The sequence below is a fragment of the Paroedura picta genome, chromosome 2 (assembly GCF_049243985.1).
Source record: "Paroedura picta isolate Pp20150507F chromosome 2, Ppicta_v3.0, whole genome shotgun sequence".
NCBI classification, from domain to species: domain Eukaryota; kingdom Metazoa; phylum Chordata; class Lepidosauria; order Squamata; family Gekkonidae; genus Paroedura; species Paroedura picta.
In genome coordinates this window covers 50939597-50962920 of record NC_135370.1, presented here as the reverse complement: position 1 = coordinate 50962920, position 23324 = coordinate 50939597, and the positions used below count along the sequence as shown (strand labels likewise).

General features: G+C 44.2%; 1 protein-coding gene across 1 annotated transcript in view; it reads left to right on the top strand.

The window, feature by feature from the left end:
- The first annotated feature begins 20291 nt into the window (after window positions 1–20291).
- LOC143828876 (uncharacterized) overlaps window positions 20292–23324 on the top strand; it is a 193367-nt gene continuing 190334 nt past the window's right edge. Inside the window, exon 1 of the mRNA XM_077319039.1 lies at window positions 20292–21194. Within this exon, the coding sequence (XP_077175154.1) occupies window positions 20573–21194 (622 nt within the window). The 5' untranslated portion in view covers window positions 20292–20572. The remainder of the gene's footprint in view (window positions 21195–23324) is intronic.

Sequence of the window (23324 nt, the reverse complement as noted above, 5' to 3'; positions counted from 1 at the left end):
TTCTCTTGTACCCCTGAAGCTTTTGGTTTAATATACTTGCTACAGTCATCTAGAGCAAGTTGTAAATGCAACAACAACCTCTAGAGACATCTTGGCCTTATCCACTTTAGTCTCATGGAGGACAATACCAATTCACAATGAGGCTAGATTTCCAGGCTTCCTAATCTTCTGAGTTTGTAATACTTTTGAGTCTGAGGTTATTGTTGATGAGCCACATACATTTCAAGGGCTCTTAGTTGATCCTTCCTGAATCATTTTCTTAACAAAGGCAAGGAAATACAGTTTCTATCTAGTCAAGCTGCCATATCAAGATTTAAGCTCCCTTTGTAGGAAAGTGGGTTCTTCTTGCCCTCCCCTTTCCTTTCTGTCTTTGGGAACTTTTCTGCCAAAACCCAACTGTAACAACAAAAGTTTATAAACAATGAAAATTCCAGCTGCTTGACATCAGGGATGTGAAGGTTTCACTTCACACAGATACAAATATTTACCCTGAGCTCTGGCAAAGCTTGCCTTGCCCATGTCACCCTTAATCATGCATTTTTCCTTGATTGAGTTATGCTTTCCAGTATGTGATTTGATCTGGTTTACTTTTTAACACATCCCAGAGGCTTCGTCAAAATCAACTCTGTGCAGGCCATGTCATTTGGTAGCTGCCAAACATGCTATTCAGAAGGACTTTAGGAAAGATGAAAAGAGGCCCGTCCCCCTCCCCTTCCATCCATTTAATTGCTCTAATAAATGTATTTGTTCATTTTTGACTACCATTTATTTTTTTTAGATCCCTTCGACCCATAAGGCAATAAGCTGAGAATACAGGCGGCCTCACACCCATTTTCAGTTGAGCACGTTCCTGAAAGGTGCTGTGTCTCTCAAAACTCTCCCCTCCCCCCTTGTGTGAAGCCGACTAATATCTAGTCAAACCATTGATCTGTCCGGCTCAGTAAACATACGGGGAGCAGTTCTCCAAGGTCTCTGGCAGAGAAAGGTCTTCCCCTACTGCTTCCTTCAAATGACAGTCAACTTCCCCCCTTGCCATAATCACAAATGTTGATAGAAATATAACTACTTAAAAAAAAAACCACACGATGCCTGTAGAAAGAGTATTTAATGATCAGAACTTGGTATAAGTGTACAATCAAATAAGGAATGATCACCATGAAAATGGGCAAAATGTAAAGGCTCATGGTGACAATATGCAGGTAGCCCCCAAAAGAAACACCAAAGAACACCTACATTGCTAATTAAGAGTGGCTACTGAAGGAGAAATCAGAATTGTTCATTTGACCAGTCATGTAGCTTCATTTAAGTTTCAGCATCTAAAACAGGCTTTCCCAACTAGGATTTCATGAAACCCTGCGGTTTCCTGATGGCCCTGGAAAGGTTTACTGAATGGGTGGAAGTTGATAAATTTTTATTTAGTTTTTAGAAAAAGAAGTGTTGGTTCTTATATGCCGCTTTTCTCTACCCAAAGGAGTCTCAAAGTGGCTTACAGTCGCCTTCCCTTTCCTCTCCCCACAACAGAGGTGGGTGAGGCTGAGAGAGCCCTGATATTACTGCCTGGTCAGAACAGCTTTATCAGTGCCATGGCGAGCCCAAGGCCACTCAGCTGGCTGAATGTGGGGGAGCACAGAATTGAACCCGGCTCGCCAGATTAGAAGTCTGCACTCCTAACCGCTACACCAAACTCGCTCTTTGTTAAATTTGTTAAACATTTATCAGGATATATGACTACAGATAGCCCTGTCAACCTGCCCCTCCCTGCCCAAATGGCCAATGATGGGCCTGGAGGGGGTGGGGAGGAGCCCGAGGTGGGCATCCAAACCATATTCTGCATGATTGTGCCACTTCTGGGGTTTCTCAAAACCTGACAAATGTTCAAGGGTATCTCAATGGTAAAAAAGTTGAGAGAGGCAATATTCAGACATGCAACCAAGATCTCAAAAAGGCAATATAGCCATGGGGATAAATATGGTCAGGTTCACTTGGGAAACTGAGGGAGCAATCCTAAGTAGTGCTATTTAGAATCCTCAAGTCTGGGAGCAAGTCCTGGCTTACTCCCAGGGAAGTGTATGCAGGATAGCACAGTCAAAATTCCTTCAAGTGTGTTGGCTCCCTAAATGCCTGTATCTTTACCATACCGTCTTTAGGCACAGCTCTGATGGGTGATCACATGACAACTGCTTGTCAGCTAGTGAGTTCTTCAGAGGCAGGTTCAGATATTGATAAGATAAACACAAAAATGTGTTACTATTTTTTACATACTTGCCAACTGTTCTCAATGTTGCATCAGTTAATTAGGTGGGAAAGTGGTTCAGTGGTAGAGAATCTGCCTCACATGCAGAAGATCCCAGTTTGGAGCCCCAGCACCCCCACTCAAAAGGAAAGTGTATTATACGATGTGAGCAATCTCTGTCCGGAGTGCTGCTGCCCATCAGAGTAAGAGACTGTAAGGTCAGGCTGGTTGTTTGTTTCTTTAGGCATTTATATGCTGCCCTTCATGGAATATAGTCTCAGGTCAGTTCTCATCTATTCAAGCATCCTGCTTCACACAACAGGCAATCAGCAAGAGGCAGAGGCCCTCCCTGGCTACTATTCTCCAGTACTGGCATCCAGAGGTTTGCCGCCTCTTGATATTGAGGCTCCCCTTGGTGACTGTAGCTAGTTGCCATTCCATCCCTCTTCCATGAATCTGTCTAACCCCCCTTCAAAGCTGTCTATGCTTGTGGATAGCACTTTTCCCCTTGGCACTGAATTCCACAGTTTGAATAGTATTTCAGTAAAGAGAGAGCTAATTTTGTGTATTCTGAACTTAGTTCTGTGAAGGTTCTGTGAAGGTTCAAGGGGGTGGCAGGTTACAGTGGATGAGCGATTGGGATGTGAATGTCCTGCATAGTGCAGGGGGTTGGACTAGATGACCCAGGAGGTCCCTTCCAACTCTATGATTCTATGATTCTATGATTCTCAACAATTGTATTGGGTTGCTCCAAGTTCTAACATCATGGGAGAGGGAGAAAACAGTCTACTATCCTCAGCTCCATCCACATTCCCTTTTTTGTCCTGAGCAGCAACAGAGCCTGGTCGGGGCATACCTGTGTGGCAGGGGAAGAGACAGGTCATCCGGGTCCAACTCCTCCCCCAATGACAGCATCCTGGAAGGGACAAAAAATGCCCCTGCTGGCTCTGTGGCACTGTGCAGTGCTGCATAGCCATCTGGAATGTTTTTTCCCCATTTTTTTATTTTTATTTCTGGGGAATTTATTTTTATTTTTTTCCCCCATTTCAGAATGGTATTGCTCCTGCATTACCAAACAAAAACAAAAACCAGCCCCTGCCATCACCCCCTGCATGGTGGAAACTCTCTACCCTGGCTGCCTCATCCAGAGGCAAAATCCTGGGCAGACAGGGTGCGCTGTCAAAAACAGTCCTCTGTGGGGACACAGGAAGTGATGGGGCAAACTGCCCAATCACAAACACCCGCAACAGCCTGACACGGCACTATTGGTGCAGAGTTTCCATGGCAGAATGGTGATCCAAACCTGGCTTTTCTAGATCCTAATCTAAGTTTCTAACCATTACACAACACTGGTTTTTATGGAGTGGCTGGTGCTAAAGAGTAGTATGCAGCAGGGCCTGGGGGAGTCATACAAATCCTGTGGTACCAAGTTGCCCTCTGACAAGGAGTCCTCTCTCAAAGGCCAAGACAACCCTGGAAAGGGTCCTGCTTCCTCACCCACCTTTTACTGACAAAAACTAAGGCTTGAAGGTTGGCAATACTATTTGGACTTCCCAGCAACCCCCACAATAGCTATTGCAGAAGGAATTGATTTCTTAAAAGTGCAGGTATTGCTTTTATTATTGGGGTGGGTGGGCTAACCTCCCATAGTTTTGTTTTGTTTTTCTTTTTTTTTTCTTTTTAGATTTCAGATTTTCTGTAACTTGGGGAATTTTTCAAGTTTGTAGAAAGATCTGTCTTGTCTGTTTTTGGCTTCCGTCTCTGGATTTAAGTATCCATAGATTTGGCCGTGATAAATTAGAAATATTGATATACATATAATAATAATAATACACAAATAGTTTCTGAAAAATGTCTATATTCCATGATGAACATTTAGTGCCTGGCAACAGAAAATATGTACAAATAAAAATAACTGGTCCTAATTATTTATTTACTTTTTTTTTCATTTATAGTTCACCTTTGTCATTAAGACAAGGTGGATTACAAAACTGAAGCATGTTACAAAACCAATAAAATAAAATACATCCAATAAACAATGCAGTAAAAATGACATCGAACTGAAACTGCAGGGATGATAAAATACATATCACCCCTAATAATGTTTTATTAATGCTTCTATTAATTTTTTATGGCTGTTTTAAAACTGGTTGTTACCTGCCTTGAGCTGCCCAGGAAAGGGTGGGATAGAAATAAATTAATCTCCTCCTCCTCCTCCAATGCTGACTTGCTATAGAAAGAGAATGCTAATGGACCAATCTGGTTTATAGCAGCAAGTGGCCAACCGGACTAATCCCCAGGTAGTACTGGATGCCTGAATGAAAGGCAGAGTTTGCCAGTGTAATTAGCCTTTATGAACTCCCATAAGGAGATATTTTAGATGACCTCTAGAGAAAGATGAAATATAATGTTTTGCTAATGCAAGGACCAGAATATGTTCCCTGGTTTTATTCCTTCCCCCCCCTTCATATGTAGGTTCTATATTAGGCATGAGATAAAACAATGTCATAAAATAATCGGGTGAAAGAAGAAGTTTTATACAGAAATAATCAATATGTATCTTTTGTCTTGATTACACAACATCTCAATTTGACTAAATTAAATCACGCAGGTCACTGATTTGCTTATTAATTTGGAATTCACATTTTACAGGCCTAACTATCAGAGAACAAGGCAATTAAATATCAGGAGTTCTAATCTTGCCCATTACATATTGCTTGAGCACGCTTATCTTCAAAGATATTTGCTTTCTGCCTCTTACATCATGTTTACTGAAACCAATAAGAATGGCTGCTCACTACAGATATGGAAAAGAAAATAAGCCCACACAGCTCAGATTTCAAACACCCTGGTAGATAATCTCTGAACCAAGACAAATTCATGAATACAAACCACTCACAGATCAGGTTTCAGTGCTTCACATTATTTACTGTGTTTGAGGAGGGTAGCAGGCAAGCGATCCAGAAGAAAGCTTCTTGAAACCAATGGACTTTCACTGTTCTGTCTCTCAGAAAGAACGTTGGTATCTCTGTTGTATACAATGACACTGCTCTGGCCAAAAGTCAAGCTGGTTTTGTAGTGGTGGAACTCGTTCCCTTAAAAAATAAAGGTAAAGGAGAACTGTAACATCAAGAATCATCAGACTGAACTCTTCAAGCAGGCAAGCAAGAAAATGTTTCTAATCCATCTGATAAGATGCCCTAAGACTCATGTGGGCATACATTATGCTTACAGAGAGATAGAGCAAACAAAATGGGTCCATGTCCTGAGGAGCAATCTAAATTCCAATAAAGAAGGAGACAAAAGGCAAGGAGGGAAGAAGAGGGCGATAAGGGATGTCCAGTTCAATTACATGCACTTTTTATTGAACTATAATCATAATCATTGATAATAATAATTAATTTTGCTATCCTTCTAGCCTGCATGACCTGACCTCCGAGATTACCATTATCTCCACACTACAGACAAGGGAGAAAGGCAGAGAGATAAAGGTCACCTTGGAAGTTTGTGGCAATGCAAGAACTGAACCTTGTGCTTCCATTGCTCTGCAGTTTTTGAGACACTAAAAGTGGCATCTGGATAGAACTCACTTCAGGGATCAGATGCCTCCATTTATAGCCTCCAGATCTTAGGGTAATTATGTACTAGTTGCCTCAGCCTATTTGGGGTTGTGTGTCTCTGATCCTTATATCTAACAAGGATCACTGCTCAGCCAGGTTGTACAACTAGCTGCATGCTGCTATCATAGGCACATCCCAGGAGAAAATGACCCTGTCTCACCGCATTTTTCTGGTATTGCAACTAGAGTAACCAGCCAATAGTGTGTGTGGTTGACATGTCAAAGTTCAAGAGGCATGGCCTATTTCTAAACAAGGGACACACTAAGTTTATTAACTTTGGGGCTTTTCTGCATTCTTTTTGGGGTGGGTCAGTCCTGTCCCCACACTGCTTCAGTTTATACATTGGTTTCACCATGCATTTTTGTGTCTTTAGGTTTAATTGGCATTTTTGCTTTTCCTCTGGGTCTTGAGACCATGTTTATATTGATGATGCCGTTTTTTTTGAAAGCAGCAGTAATCTGAGTATATGTCTTTTATAAATAAATAAAACTGACAGCCAATATACTTAAGTCTCTTCAATAAAGTAAAACACTGTTGTACTAATAGCCCTGCTCCTGCTCCTGCTCCTACCTGAGCAGGAATGTTGGAATTCTTTACAATACAGAATACCACAAGGACACTGGAAGACTGCTGGATCAGACCCAAGGTCTATCTGGTTCACCACTGCAGTTCTCAAATGAGTCAAACAGATGAGTCCTTGGAAAGCCCATGCTCAAAGTAGAAAAATATCAACTTTCCAGCAACTGATATTCAGAGGTTCAATTTCTCTTAACATAGAAGCTCTGTTGAGTGATTATGGGCAATAGCTACTGATAGACCTAAAATCATCAAAGCTGCACATCATCAGTATCTCTTGTGCCTTGACTTCCATATGCTAATTATATATTATACTAGAAATTAAGCCCGCTGTAGCTGAAATACAGCGGGCACTAGAGCATAGGGAAGAATAAGGGAGGAAAGGAAGGTTGAAGAGGGAGGGAGGGATGGGAGTGAGAAGGAAGGGAAAGGGGTGGTTGAAGGGATGAATAGAAGGAAGACAGGAAGGAAGGCAGGAAGTGTGTGGGAGAGGAAGGAGGAAAGAGAGCAAGTGAAAGAGAGAGAGAGAGATAGGCAGGAAGGAGATGGAGAAGTAGAGGAAGTGTTCCTTCAGGAAGAAGGAGGGAAGGCAGGCAGGGAGGTAGGTGGACTTGGAGGGGAGTGGGGGGAAAGGAGGGGGTATATGAAGGGTCCCTGCTCCTTTCCCTTTGTCGAACCCCAGGGAGTGGCCAGTCCAGGGCGGGCCAAGTGGCCAATGGGGAGGCTCGCTGTGCCCTGAGTGGCCCCTCCAAGTTTTTATCATGGACAGGCCCCGCCCTTTCTCCGCCCACACAGCCCTTACTGCTTTATCCGCTCTGCAGGAGTGGTTACAGATTAAGAGGAACTTCCTTTTGTCTGTCCTGAATTTACTAGTCCTCAACTTGACTGGGTGACATTCAGGGCCAGGTTTAGATGAAGAGAGGCCCATGGCTATTCTCTTTGTGAGGCCCCACCAATCCAAACCCACCCTCACAGCTAAAGGAAGATGGGAAAGTCAAGAGTGTTGTGGCAGAATGGGCCACCTGCCCAGGTGATACCAAGTCTGTAGGCCCTGTTCCAGCCTCCTACCCCCTTCGCTGGGTGGGGCCTATTTCTCCCTTTTTGTTGCTGCCACACCTCACTGACTTGAGTAACCATCCCCAATTACAGGGAGACCCCTCAGCTAGGTTCCTAGTGTTTTGGGGTTAAAACACTGAATCCTTGGGTCCCACCTGGAGAATTGGCAACCTTCCAGTTTTGCCTTGTTTTACTCCCCAGGGCCCTTCCACTATGCTAACACTACCCAAGCAGGGGAGACTAAGTGGTCCAGAGCAGTGGTCCCCAACTTTTTATCACCAGGGACCGGTCAACGCTTGACAATTTTACTGAGGCACGGGGGTTGGGTAGTCTTTTGCCAAAGGACATCACCGCCACTGCCTGAGCCCCTGCTCCATTTGCTTTCCCGCCAGAGCCCCTGACTTCCTGCCGCCTGCTGGGAGGCGCTGCCAGCAGCATCTGCGTAGTGCCACGCTGAGGGGGAGCCCCAGCCATGGCAGCTGCTGGAGAGCACCAAAGGTGAGCTGGCGGCAGAGTGGCAGGGCAGCCCCGAGGCAGCAGCCAGGGACAAGGACGAAGAGGAGCCGCAGCCTGGTACCAACTGATCCATGGACCCAGACCGGAGGTTGGGGACCACTGGTCCAGAGTACCAGTCAGTTTTTTTATAACCAAAACTCTTAACTATTTACACCTTAAGATTTGTAAATTACCTATCCCACCAGCACACCATGAGAGATAAAGTAACAACCCTTTTAAACACACAGGGCATAAAATAAAAGGGTGAAAAAACACACTCCTCTTTCCCTATACTCACTTACTGAAGTGGGGGAAAGATTCACTTTGCCACTCACAACCTGCTCTCACCATCTACCTCAGGAGGTAAGGCTCCTTGCTGGCTGCACTTAATCTCCCACAATTTCACTTCCAGCCAGAGCAGGCCCGGCCCCTCACCTTAGGGCAACCTTTGGAGAAGTGGTCTTACAAGCGTCCCCCCTTCGAGGTTCCAGGAAAGACTGCCCCCTCCTAGGAGGGCTGGAGCCTAAATACCCATGAGCTGCTCTCCTAGTGGAGCCTGTCTCCTCCATCCACATGGGGGCATGTGATCCTCTAGGTTCTGGCATGAAAGCCTCTGTCAATGTGTATCTTAAAAAGCCTTTTCAAGTAGAAATGCAAAGCAGCCTTTTCACTCTGATTCTTTAACTAGAGGTAGTCAAACTGTGGAACTCCAGATGTCCATGGACTACAATTCCCATGAGCCCCTGCCAGCGAATGCTGGTAGGGGCACATGGGAACTGTAGTCCATGGACATCTGGAGGGCTGCAGTTTGACTACCCCTGCCACCTGTTGTTAAAAACTGCAAAAAACAAAGCAAAACAAAAAACAAAACCCTGCAATAAATATAATTGTTTCACTATAAACAAATGTTCATTTTTACAGTAGCAGCAAGAATTGTTACTCACGTGAATGGTATTTATGGACTAACTTCAACAGCAGAATAAACAGAGGGAGCAAAAGAGCTCCAGCTCATGCATCCAAGTTCTACAAAGAATATAACTACTTTTTAATTGTTTTAGCTCCTCAGAATTTTTAAATCTACAAAACATGGGTACTGTAAAAAACCTCAGGGAGCAAGTGATGATGTCATAGCATGTCCTTTTGATAAACGTGGTACCCAGGAAATAGAAGAGGTTCCAGAAACTTGAAGTTCTTTCATTGCAATAAATTTTTAAACCAAAGAGTGAAGAAACTTGCCTGGATTTTTCCATTTAAAAAACTTTAAAATCCACACCAGCTATCTGAGTATTTATAGAAAAACTCAGCGTATTATGTTCAGATGTGCATTTTCTAGGATGAAACTGAAATCAGAATAAAAAGGCCAAAGAAAAATTACCTGGGATTCTATGTGGTGTCACAATTTAGATCACAGCTCATATTGGTTGAAAAGGCTGCAATATTGTCCAGCATTACCGATACCAGCAATATATTACTGAACTTTCCAGGGGAAAGAAAAAAGATGTGGCTACATCATTTTTTAAAATTATTTTATACATTTAAAATCTTTTCCCGGCTTTTCTGTAAAAGTATATCTGAGTTACCTTATAACATGAATAATAGAAATAAAACAACTGGGCATGACCCTGGCCTCTGCATTATCGATGGAGGCCCAGGTCACGCATGCCACCCACCAGGTGTTTTACCATCTTTGCCAGCTAGTGCCTTGCCTGTCAGTGTCTAGCCACTGTAATCCATGCAATGGTCACCTCCAGATTAGACTATGGCAACTTGCTCTACACAGAACTACCCTTACATCTGATTCGGAAGCTTCAATTGGTCCAAAATGCAGCAACCTGACTCCTTACTGGAACTGAATGAAGGGAGCACATTCGACCAATTCTCTCCCAGCTGTATTGAGAACTGACTGGTTCAAGGTGTTGGTATTCACCTTTAAAGCCATAAGTGGTTTGAGACACTCATAACTGTAGAATTGCCTTCTCCTCTGAGCCCCTCAAAGCCTACACTCCAGCATATGAAATCTGTTAAAGATCCCCAGCCCCAGAGAAGTGAAACTGGCACAACCCTTTATTCCCCCCGCACGCTTGAGAAAGGGTGGGAGTTCCTGGTTTTAAGAATGTTAAATGTTTTAACTCAGAGATAGTCAAACTGCGGCCCTCCAGGTGTCCATGGCCTACAATTCCCATGAGCCCCTGCCAGCGAATGCTGGCAGGGGCTCATGGAAATTGTAGGCCATGAAGATCTGGAGGGCCGCAGTTTGACTACCCCTGTTTTAACTGAACATACTAGTTTATTGTAGGCTGCCCTGAGTCCTCAGGGAAGGGCAGCATAGAAAATTAATAAATAAAACAAAACAATATGATTATTTTTAAAAACTCAACCAGTAATTTCAAACCACTGATTAACACATCAGAATAAACGGATGAGTGTGATTTTTCTTCTCGCTGCCAGCGTTACTGTTTTGTAATGTTAATGTTTTTAATGTTTTTTATGAGATGTGGGGTTTTATTATCTGTCGCAAGACGTTTTATGAGAGCGGCAGGTAATAAATATAAGTAAATATAAATAAATATTATAATAATAAATAATCATGAATATCCTAAAATCACCATTAAAATTAGTGTAAAAGAGTAAGGATGTGATAGTTAAGCCTAACTGTGGGGGTCTAACACAGCAGTCCTCAGCAGTTACACCATGCTGGGACCCAGCATGGTGTGGTGGTTAAGGCTTCTAATCTGGCAAGCCGGGTTTGATTCCCCGCCCCTCCACATGCAGCCTGCTGGATGACCTTGGGCTCACCACAGCCCTGATAGTGCTTTTCTGACCAAGCAGTCTTGTCAGTAGCTCTCTCAGACTCACCTACCTCACAGGGTATCTGCTGTGGGGAGAGGAAGGGAAGGTGATTGTAAGCCACTTTGAGATTCCTTCTGGTAGTGAAAAGCAGTGTTTAAAAAACAACTCTTCTTCTTCTGCATTGACTTAGGTATAACTGTTTTGGATTGCACTGTGTAATGTTTGAGAGAGTACAAATGTCTTCACCAGCACCTTAAAAAGTATACGTTTGTTGCCAGGTGAACCTTTATGGTGAGGGAATGCCAGAGCATAATGGGCACTGCTGAAAAGTTAGGGTGACCACTAAGCAATGGTCCCCTCAGAGGTTACATTTGCCCAATAGAGCATGCCTAGATCCATGACGGATTAATTATTGTTGTACTGATAGATTTATCAAGTTAAACGTGTACAGTGCCTTCTTGGATTTTTACACACACAAAATGAAAAGTATCCAGACATTAGACATTTGAAACAAACATGGAAAATGAGAGATTTTCTTTCATAAAAAATAGCAGACCAAAAAAACCACAACCCTGTGATAGCAAGTGTAACGTAAACTATCCATAGTTAATCTCATTCTTTTTTCTCCACATCGACCATCTGATATATTTTTTTAAGAGGGCCAATAACATTTATGTGTGGAAAATATACACCATACGAGGCCAGAAAGTTCCATTCTCTCCATCTTTTACAGATTGTTGGCTGTTGCACATGACTGCAAAACACAGTTGGCCCTGCCCACTACATTGGCCATGCCAATTGAAGGCCAAATATGCATCTCTCGAGGGTAGGTCTCTGATTCAAATCTATTCCAATACTTAAAGAAAATGGGGGAAATAATTTCCTGGATTATTCAAATAACATTCCCTGAAACCCATGAAAAAGGATTCCGGTACCCTCTTAAAGAGATTGCCAGAATGTTCAAGTTGTTGCAGTTAACTGCTACCAGAGGAGTTAGATAATTTCCCATGTAGTATTTCAATGTTAACTCGCTTTGAATTTCACTTTCTGCATAACTCAGCTTCTATCTTTGCCCATTCATGAATCATTTCCTTTTGAAATGTTCCTGCTCTGTTTCATACGAGCCAGAGACAATATTTTCTTATCTGCCTTCAAATATTTGCATACCCGTGCACAAGGCCAACATGTGCTTGGTTCCTTTTGCACTACTTTCTCAATCAGACGGTGGAGAACAGCATTACGGGTGGGATAATATAATGAGCCTTATATGGAAAGTGAGGGTTTTTTTTCTGGGAAAAAATAAGTGTATGAAGTGTATGGCTCAGTGCCTGGCTAAGCGGTTTGATTGATTTCCTTTACTCCCTTTTTATTGCTTTCCCCAGTTGAGGCCGAAAGGTGAGGCAGTGTAACATTTTAAGTGTAACGTGTAAAGTAACATTTGTATCAGATCTGGCCCTTGTAACAAAAGAGTTTGACACTTCTGCCATAGGGTTTTCAAGTCAAGAAATGTTCAGAGGTGGTTTGTAGTTTCCTGCCTGTTTTACCAGTTATCATTTCCATTTGGACTTGAGTCCAATAGCACTGCTGAGTTCAAGGGCCTGCAAAAGGGGGCTCCTCCACCAGGCATTTGGCTGAGGTCAGCTAGAATCAACACCACCTACTGGGCCCCTCCCTGGAATCCATGTATGTGAATCTACTCCATGGACTTGATTGACTACTATTCTGTTAAACTGTTATCTTCTGTTACTATTGTTACTTTTACCATTGTTACATTCTAGTGTGTTGGCAAAACTTAGTTCAGTGCATAGTTCCATGTACCGCCCTCCCCTGAGCCCCAAGGGAGGGCGGTATATAAATGTAACAAAATAAACAAAGAAACAAATAAAATAATGATTCCAAAAGGCAAAGCTAGGCTGACCATATATATACTTTTGAAGGGGACAGTGTCCTTTTTCACATTTCCAAGCCGTACCCACATTTTATCAATTTTGCCCCCTTTTAAATAAAAGATATATACTTATTGTAAGATTAGTTTTTGTTTTGCCTGTATGCTAATATAACCCATGTCATTTTCATTTTTGTTTGATTTCTATTAAACATTTAGAATTTTGGCCTAGGGTGCATAAGGTCATGGATTGTGGGCAGCTGGTAAACTTGCAGCTGCATGAGCCCCACCCCCTCAGTTCTTCTAGCCTGCAGAGAGAGAAAGAGAGAAGTCCAGGCCTTTAAATTGTTAATTTATTTGCCCAATAACTGGGGAAGAAATTTATAAAAATTTCTTTTTAGGGGCTGTTTTAAGAGAGGGTTTCGGCAATTAAAGATATGGTTAAAAATCCTTTCCCCTCGCTGAGTTCTTCTGGCCTGGAGAGAGAGAGAGAGAAAAGGCCAAGACTTGAACTGTTAATGTATTTGAAGGCCCAAGCAAGATAAAAAAATCCAGAGCAGGAGCAGAGCAGCAAGCAATACCAAAGGACATTTGGGGAAGATGCAGCCCTCCCTCATAAAAACTATAATTGCCAGGCAGTTGGATACATGAAATGAAGAAAACATTCCTGTCTCTAATAGATGGGTACAGATTTTTTTTTCTGAAATGAGCAAAAACCACGTCGACTTTCAAGACTTTTGTAGTATTGCAGAGTTTTGTCTTCCAGAAAGCACAGTACCTGTTGAGAGAATAGTTTCTTTTATGAACAGCATATGGTCAGAGGGGAAATCTAGAGTGTTGAGACAGTGAAGCCTATGGTAGTTGTAAGACAAAATTGTGTCATGGAGTGGGACTGTTGAAAGATCAAAATTTGCCATGTAAGATTACTTCATCAGAGAAATATTCATGGCAGGGGTAGTCAAACTGCGGCCCTCCAGATGTCCATGGACCACAATTCCCAGAAGCCCCTGCCAGCAAATGCTGGCAGGGGCTTCTGGGAATTGTAGTCCATGGACATCTGGAGGGCCGCAGTTTGACTACCCCTGATTCATGGCATGATCGTGCTGAAAAACAGTCCCCTTCTATTACGTCCCCTAAATTTTTCTGTGGAGTCTGTCACTGAAGAATAATGGTAAGCTCAATATGTTTATAAAACTTTTTTTGGTCTTAATTTCATGAATACAGAATATTTAATCCTTGTCCCATTTCAGAGAGGGTTAAACAGTTGCTTTAAAAAAGCTGCCCCCTGCTGGATTCTCCATCTTCCATCAGTCCTGGATGGCAGGGTGGGGAGGAGTTGTCAATACCAGGCATGGAATGTGTTGGCCTTGAGTGGGATGCTATGGTATACTGAGAAGCCCCAGGATTTGAAGCAGGAACTGAGATGTCTAGAGGAAGTTTGGAGGAAAACATGTGACAGTCGAGAACATCCTGCAGGGCATTTAGGAAAACCTATGAGATAGTGGTGAAATCAGGAAAATGCAACTTTTACTCAACTTCCACCGCATCCATAAACTTGCACTCTGCACAGTTAATTAGAGGTTTTAGTCACTTACCACCCTTGAGGAAGGGTACCAAAACAGAGACAAACTGGACATCAGCTGAGAGGCATTTGCAAGCCTCTTTGCAGATAAATTCTCAACACTCAACCACAACCTTTCACTAATTTTAGATACAGAAAATGAACCAGAGGCCCCCTTAGTCACCTCTGAAATCTACACAGGCCTTGGGCAGGGCCTGGAATTGACAACTAAGGGTTGGACAACCTCCTGTTTGTCACATCTCCCTTTTACCAACACTGAGCATGCTCTGGCCTGTTTATTAAGGATTTAGTATTTAATAGCTTGGAATCTTAAGTTATATTTTATTTTAAGGTTAAGCTATTCCAGGGAAGCTTGTCTGTCAACAACAAAAGCTAAGGCTTTCTTGGTCTTGGCCCCCACCTGATTGAATGGACTCCCAGATGACATCAGAGCCCTGCCAGAGTTAAAGCAATTCTGCAGGGCCTGAAAAAGGGAGCTCTTCCACCAGGCTTTCTATTAAAACAAGCTACCAACCACCAACCAACGCCCAGAGGCCCCTCCCACTATCCACTGCACTAACAGAAATAAAAAAATAATCACAGTGCAGGAAAAACTAAGTAGTTGATAGCTGAATGTTGAATGTTAAAGTATTTATTTGATACAACTTCTCACTGTTAAAGATGTTATTATATATGTAAGTCAAGATGTTTATTGTATTGCATTGTATTATGGAGGTTTCCAATGTAAGCCACCTTGAGCTGAAAGGGAGGATGGTATATCACAGTGCAGGAAGATCTAAATAAATATTTACATCCTGCAACTGTAAATAGTGAACAAGTAAATGGCTGGAGAGATATGGGAACTGAAATGACTTTTTACAACATTGGCCAGGCAAATTAAAAAACAGTATAAAAAACCTTACTAAGGTCAAGACTGCTGTGCACAGAGAGACTTCCTCTTAGGGTTGCCAGCTTCCATGTGAGGCTCTCTACCCCACCTCCTAGGAATCTGCTATGGGGAGAGGATGCAGGCCCATCATTGGCCATTTTGGGAGGGGAGAGATGACATGATTATATCACTTGATAAATGTTTAGCAGAATTTTGAAAATGTATATATAAAAATAAATAACACCCATCTATTCAGGAAACCCTTCCAGGGCCCTCAAGAAATGCCAGGGTTTCAGGATGTCCATTTGGAGAAAGCCTGGCCTAAGCAAAGCTCCCTTGATGAAATATGTCTCCCTGATTGGGCTGAGGAGGCTTTGATTCACAAAATCTTGGTAGCCTGAAATCTTGATGGACTCAAATCTTGCAGTTCTATTGCAGACCAACATGGCTACCCTCGGAAACCATTTCCTCTTGGAAAAAACTGAATTCAGCCAAAGGAATACGAAAGGATAAAATCCAACAGCAAAATTAATGGCAATCTTGACTTACAAAGCACTCACTAAGGACTGATTGGCAGTATATAACCATTCAATATTTACAGTTTTAGCAGCAGAAAACAAAAAAGCCAGGAGATATGGGAAATCTATAGACCAGAAAATAAATCTTCTGCCCGACAGTTTATATGTCACATTTTTCCAGATCGTGACTTTTTACATCTAAAAAGATAAACAGTTATACACTGTTAGAAAGCCTTAAAATATTAAAATAAAGGGGAACTACTGAAATGTGTGCAAACAGAAGGGATTCCGAGTAGCTGTACAAAATGCATGAAAGACAGTAACATTATGGATGCAATCAATCTTACTTTATAGCAATTGCTAGCAATGCATAATACAACCCTACTGCACTGGCAGGTAATCTAGTGTCTCTTTAAATAAATCTAAATATTAGGTCTAGGAGGGATCAACCTGCAGGGGAAGAAATGCTAAAATATAACTGCTAAAGTTAATACTTATTTAATACTTGCTTTTCTACAAGACTTAAAATGAAAAGGCTTTCCAACTATTATAAGAGGTACAGTCTTAATCTACATTTGAATAAGATATTTAAAGACAGTGCTAGAACTGTCACAGACCCTTTCTTAAGCCTGAGAGAGGCCTATAAAGGAATGCTGACAGTTTGGTTTTCTCTGACATGGGAGCATTATTTCATCAAGAAAAAAAAATGTTATTATATTCTAATTCATTTTGGCGCTTCCCACTTCAGGCTCTTTGTTCCCCATCCCCCATCTGTATGTGGTGGCATAAATGCAACCTTGGTTGTCAAGACAGAAGTAGAATAACTGATTGGAATAAATGCACATCCTTCCATTTCAGTTTTATCATTTCCATATAAAATACAGTGAGAAAATCCCCAATTTCAGGTGGGCCTGCCTTTATCTGGCATGTTCTGTATGCAAACCTTAATGCGGAATCTGTGCAGGTTTTTTGCATACATAATAGCTTTCAAAAATGAGCTTTAGGAGAAGGGGTGTCTACTCCATGGATGATTCTGCACTTACTTTTTTCCCCTGCTGTCAATCCTGATGCAATCAGATTGATTTGAACTCAAGTCTTTGTGCTCCCCCCCCCCCGACTTCAAACAGAAACCCATCTGCACTTGAGCATGAGGCTGCTCTTCCTAAAGGAGAGAGCGGGTGAGCGAGTGGGTGGGTGAGCAGGTGGAGGGGGGGAGCCAAGTCAGCAGCCGCCTCTCACAGAATGAGGCAAATCTCTGTTGCAAGAAGCGTGGATTCTGGAGCACAGTCACTTTAAACCTTTTGAAAAAGAAATCTTGGGAAGAAAATCTTGCAACCCAGAACCAGGAAGTCTTAGAACTGGCACTCACCCAATCAGGGACAGACTGCTTCTCTACCTCAGTGAGGAGGACATTATTCCGGAAAAACACAGATCTGCACTTTAATACTGGGAGCCCTCAAAGCAGCTTGATCAATTATACCAAGTTTTCTTCGCTCCTGGATATCATGGGGGAAAGGTAGGGTCACCGCGGCTCAATCAGATTGGTTGCAGATGGGAAATGTAAATCACCTAAATTCAAAATGGAAACCACATTCACTTTAGATGGCAGGGTTTGAATCGATCCAGGATTAGAATAAAAGCTCTGTGCAGGTTCAGCCCTGGTTGGGAAAAACCTCGAGAACTGGGGAGTGGAGCCTGAGGGGGGAAGGTGAAGTTTGGAGAAGGGAGAAACCTTAATGGAGGAGGGGGGATAGTGCCACAGAATCCACTTTTCAAAGTAGTCATTTTCTCCAAGTAATATGATCTCTTTCTTCTAGACATAAATTTTAATTTCAGGATATCTTTAGGTTCCATCTGGAAATGGGCAATCCTTTTTATAAGCTAGGAAATTTTATTTATTTATGAAAAACTTTCAGAGGCTGCCTTTTCTAATAGCTCACAGCAACACTTACCCCAATGATAAAAATGATGAATCGTCGTAAGAGTTGCCCTTGTGTAGGTGATCAGATTTGCACTCGCTCAAGGAGACTTGTGGGTCCAACAATTTCCAGAATGCTCTGTGAGATCCATTGCTCCTCAGTGACTCAGTAGATGTGCTGGTGGAGGACTGGCATAGTCTCTCTAAACAAGATTATCCCCAGTGCCTTCTACCATCCCAAGCCGGCTCCATGGTATACACTGGAGCTACGCAAACAGGAACATAGATGCCTATGTTGAATATGGTGGAAAACATGTGACGAAACCTTAAGAACATAAGATGCTTATTATAAATACTTATGAGATGGCAGAAAAGGTCAACAAAAGGGATTACTTTGTGGCCTCTATTGGGTAGCTCACACCCAGCACTATTATTTAAAACAGCTCAATCTTTGTGACATCCTTATTACATTTCGATCTGAAATGACATGACTGGATATTAGCTGTGAGGCCTTTGTGAGCTTTTTTGTAGGGAAAATCCTGTCACTCCAGCATGACTTACCTGCTGATTTTGATACAGTTAGGGAACTGGAGGCCCCTTGGCTGTCTCTAAGTCCTACAATGGGCTGCTTCAGACCATTCTTCCTGGCTGATGTGGACAGAATTTTGGCAGCTGTTCAGCCTCCCACATGGCCCCTCAACATGTGTCCCTCATGGCCGGTGCAGGCTGGTGGTGAGGAGATCCAAGTCCCTCTCCAGGAGATTATTAAACTGCCCCTAGCTTCAGGGGCTTTCCAGGAGAGATTAAAAGAGATTGCAGTTAGGCCACTTTTGGGGAGAAAACTGATCCAGCCAACTACTGTCCAGTTTCACATTTGCCATTTCTGGGCTAGGTAGTTGAGCATTTCCTGGATGAACATCAGCTCTTTATCCATTCCATTTCACCTTCTAACCTGGCCATGAGGTGAAGATGGTTCTGGTCACCCTCACAGATCATCTCCAGGAGCAGTTAGATCTAGGTGGGTCAGCGCTGCTGCTTTTATTAAATTTAACAGCAATGTTTGACACCATTGACCATGGGCTACTAGCCTAGCACCTAGCCAACATGGGATTCAAGGTGCTGCCCTGAAATGGCTGCAATCTTTTCCACAAAGTTGGGGACAGAGGGTGATGCTAGAAAAGAGAATCTCCCAGTGACATGCCCTGGTATGTAGGGTCCCGCAGGGAGCTATTCTCTTAACATCTATATGTAATGACTCACCCAACTGCTTCAGAGTTTTGGCTGGGATACTGTCAATATGCTGATGACACCCAGCTATATCTGTTAATGGATGGTCATCTATCCACACCCTTAAATCCAGCTAAGAGTAAGTTCCTCTGGCTGGGCCTACATACCTTAGGTGAGTCAATGTAACAATCAGTTCTTGACAGGGTACAGTTAACAGTTTTAGCCACTGTCAAGAGCCTGGATGTTATCCTAAATGTCTCTCTGTGGATACCCAGGCGATGCTCACCAGGCATTTTATCATCTTCTCTAGGCATAACAATTAATACATTAATTAATACAAGCAAGTCACTTCCAAGTTAGACTACTGTAAGTCACTCAATGCAAGGCTCCCCTGGAAGTTGCTCCAGAAACCAGCTAGACCTAAATGTGGCAGTACAGGTCCTTCCTGGGACCTACATTCATCTTGTGCTTTCTCAACCGCACTGGCTCCAAATTGAAGACCAGATCAGGTTCAGAGTGTTGGTTATTACATTCAAAGACCTAAACCAGTGGTTCTCAACCTTCCTAATGCCATGACCCTTTAATACAGCTTCTAATGTGGTGACCCCTAACCATAAAATTATGCAAGTATTCTTTCACAGAAATTAAACCAAAACTGACCAATGTCATGAAGATCCAGGGCCATTTCGCACGGCTTCAAAGTAGCAGGATGGTTGCAAATTGGAAACGCTACAAATTTGCCATAACCCACGACGTCGTACACAATCTGCAACAGTCCTGCAACCGACCCGCAAAAAGCGCTTCGTTGTAGCGCTTCTAGGGGAATCCAGAAAAGTGGATTCACCCTCCGGATAGCGATACACTCCTGCAACCAATCTGCAACAGTAGCGCCACAGACTTGTGCGTTACCATTGTTGCGGTTTCTTCAAAGTCCCTCCTCCCGAGCCTTTCCTCCTAACTTCCGGCGAACTGTCCGCCATCTTTTTTCTCCGAGCGAGCGGGGATCTACGAGGCAACGAGACAGCGACTGGCTTTCAAGCACGATCACTTTCTGAAATTCTGCCCGGACACCACAATAGTTTTCCAAAAGCACAGTGGCACACACCGTCACGTTCCAAACATTTGCCCAAAGCTTATAACCCCGTCTACCTTAGGCCAGTACTAGCGGAGTCAACGTACGGGGATCATTTTTAAAAACTTTCCTCTGAGCGTGCCAACGAACGTTCGCCGCTCGCAGTCTCCTGTTTAGATTACTGGGGTTCAATAGATATGATTCGAGGTGATTTCATGAGGGGCGGTTTATGTGTAGTGGGTCTTTGTGTGGTTCCGGGTGCGTGGTTGTGCTTGGGTGCGGACAACCCCTTTCATCGGCGGCTAGACCTCCGGCAAGCGGAGTCGCCGTCCGCCGTTCATTTTAAAAAACTGTCCGCTGAGCGTGCCAACGAACGTTCGCCAGTTACATGTCATTGATTTATGCTTTGGTTGGTGAATATTATTGGGGAACTGTCGCGTGCCACTGCAATTGCTCTCGGTTTTACACCGGCATGCGTTTTTGTAATGGCGGACATCTCACTAAAATGGCTCCCGCTGCATGTTCAAACTGCTCTTCCCGCGTGTGGACGAATCAGCGCATGCGAGAAGTCAAACAAAAGGCGCTAATCTGGCCATTAGGAGCAGATCCTGTTCCCGCGCGAGGAGTTTTGAACGTGACATGTGACCTAATGTGGCCAATGCGCGTGTCCCCTACTGCCCTCTACCAATCAGGAGCCGGCTAGTCCCTTTGTCTTTGTGTGCGGGAAGGTATATGATCCGTTGCACCCTGCACCTCGCACCACCATTTTGCTCAGCTACTAGCGAAAGCACCATGGAATCCTCTTCTCAAGCCTCGTCCGTCCCTGCAACCGGCCGTGGCCCAACTTGGAGGGACGCGGAGATCAGGGACCTGATCGCGATTTTCTCGGAGGAGAAAATCCAGGACGCCTTCCAGTCCTCTCACAGGAATAGGGAGGTCTTCGAGCAAGTGGCCATAAAGATGCGTGCCCTGGGCCACAACAGGACCGGCCTTGAATGCCGGTCGAAGACCAAAACGATGCGGGCGGAGTACATGAGAGCCGTGAACCATAACAAGGGTTCCGGCAACGAAAAGGTGACCTGCCCCTACTTCGAGGAGCAGCGCCAGCTGTACGGAGACGGGGAAGGAGCCGGCAGGCCGAAGCGGGTCGGGAGGAGCCTTAAGGTGGTTCGGAAGCCGGCTGCCCCGGTCGAGGAACCACCCGCTGAGGAGGATCCCGGCGAGGGCACCTCGTCCAGCTTTCGGCCTCCACCCCCCGTCCAGCAACGACCAGCGGAATTGGTCACGGTGGACCTGATGGCCATCGCTCCTGGGGAGCCGGAGGAGGTTCCTGAGCAAACGCCCCTTGCCTCCGGTAAGTAATTTTCTTTTTATTTTATATTTTATTGTTTTTATATTGAGCAAATGTGTGTTCTGACGTTTGGGGATCGTTTTCTCGTGTGTTCGTTGCTACGCATAATATGATAGGATGTTTGTGGATTGCTTTGGGTGGCTTTTTAAAACGGTTGTGTTTAACCAACAACCCAAACAGTTTTGCAGCATGCCTCAGCCATAGGCCTTCTGCAGCGCTCTAGCCACTACTTTGGGACCTTGATGTGTGGTTCAGGTTGTGTGCTTGCTCCTTTTTCACTATTGTATGCCTTGTGTTCGTTGCAACGCATGCTATGCTTGGATGTTTGTGGATTGCTTTGGGTGGCTTTTTAAAACGGTTGTGTTTAAACAACAACCCAAACAGTTTTGCAGCATGCCTCAGCCATAGGCCTTCTGCAGCGCTCTAGCCACTACTTTGGGACCTTGATGTGTGGTTCAGGTTGTGTGCTTGCTCCTTTTTCACTATTGTATGCCTTGTGTTCGTTGCAACGCATGCTATGCTTGGATGTTTGTGGATTGCTTTGGGTGGCTTTTTAAAACGGTTGTGTTTAAACAACAACCCAAACAGTTTTGCAGCATGCCTCAGCCATAGGCCTTCTGCAGCGCTCTAGCCACTACTTTGGGACCTTGATGTGTGGTTCAGGTTGTGTGCTTGCTCCTTTTTCACTATTGTATGCCTTGTGTTTGTTGCAACGCATGCTATGCTTGGATGTTTGTGGATTGCTTTGGGTGGCTTTTTAAAACGGTTGTGTTTAAACAACAACCCAAACAGTTTTGCTGCATGCCTCAGCCATAGGCCTTCTGCAGTGCTCTAGCCACTTCTTTGGGAGCTTGCTGTGTGGTTCAGGTTGTATGCTTGCTCCTTTTTCACTATTTTCTGCTCTTGTCCACAGAGACACAGATGCCTGGGACGGTGGTCCTCGAGTCCCCTGCAGCAGTAGCAGAGGACAGTGATTCTGGGGCGTCCACAAATGTTGGTAAGTATCAGTTGCAGTAAGGGGGGGGGGGTTTAACTGCTTTGTGCTTTTCTGTTTGTGCAGGGCAGCAGCACTGCCAAGAGACAGAAGATAGTCCCTCAACGTTGCTGCTTTAGGGTTTGAAGCTAGCTTTGCCACACTTTGGTCCTAAATCATGTTCTTTTTTCCCTTTTTTCAGATTTTATACCCGGGACACAGGAGGAGGAGGAGCGTGGGGTGGCTGGACCTCCTGCCCTGCGCAGGAGGATACAGATACAAGATGGTGAGCGTGCATGAACTGTTCCTTTCGAGCCATGGCTGCAGGGCAATGTCTGTGTGCAATAACTGTGTGCTTGCTTTTCATTTTTGTGCTCCCCTGGCATTGTTCTGAGTCTTGGTTTAACATGTAACCAAGAAAGGCCACCATGGGCAAACAAACAATAACCATGTGCTCCCCTGGCATTGTTCTGAGTCTTGGTTTAACAATATGTAACCAAGAAAGGCCACCATGTGCACCAGGGTGGGTTTTGACTGTCTCGTTGTTACTAACAGTTCTGTTTCTCTTTTTTTGCCAACAGAGGTCCTTTCTGAAGACGACGAGCCAGCTGGCTCACCACCCAGGGGCGCTCTCCCGGCTGAGGAGAGGCTGGCCAGGGAACGCGGCAGGCTGCGGCGCGTCTCCGTCCTGACTAGTGTGGGAGAAAGGATCCTGGAGCACTGCCAGGAGGAGTCCAGGCGTGCCGCTGCTGCAGACCAGGCGATGCTCTCCCTTGTGGCCCAGGAGGGCAAAAAATTCCGTGCCATCCTTAGAGACTCGAACAACTCACTACGCGAAAGCGTGGAGGAAGTTCGAATGATAAGGAGGCTGATGGAGAGGGCGGTCGCGGTTATGGAGGCGGCCCCCCCTCCTCAGATTACAGTGCACGTCCCCCCCCCAACCCACACCCCCCCCCACCACCTCCAGCACCCACCCCACCCCCCCACCACCTCCAGCACCCACCCCACCCACCCCCTCTCAGAATGCCGCGACCCAAACGAGAAGGAGGACTGTTCTCGGGAAGAGAGTCGTTAAACCCGCGGACAAGTTCTCCCCCTCCTAGTTTGGGCCATTTTGTCGGTTTATCTGTGTTTGCTGTTGTCTGTTCAATAAAGTTTAT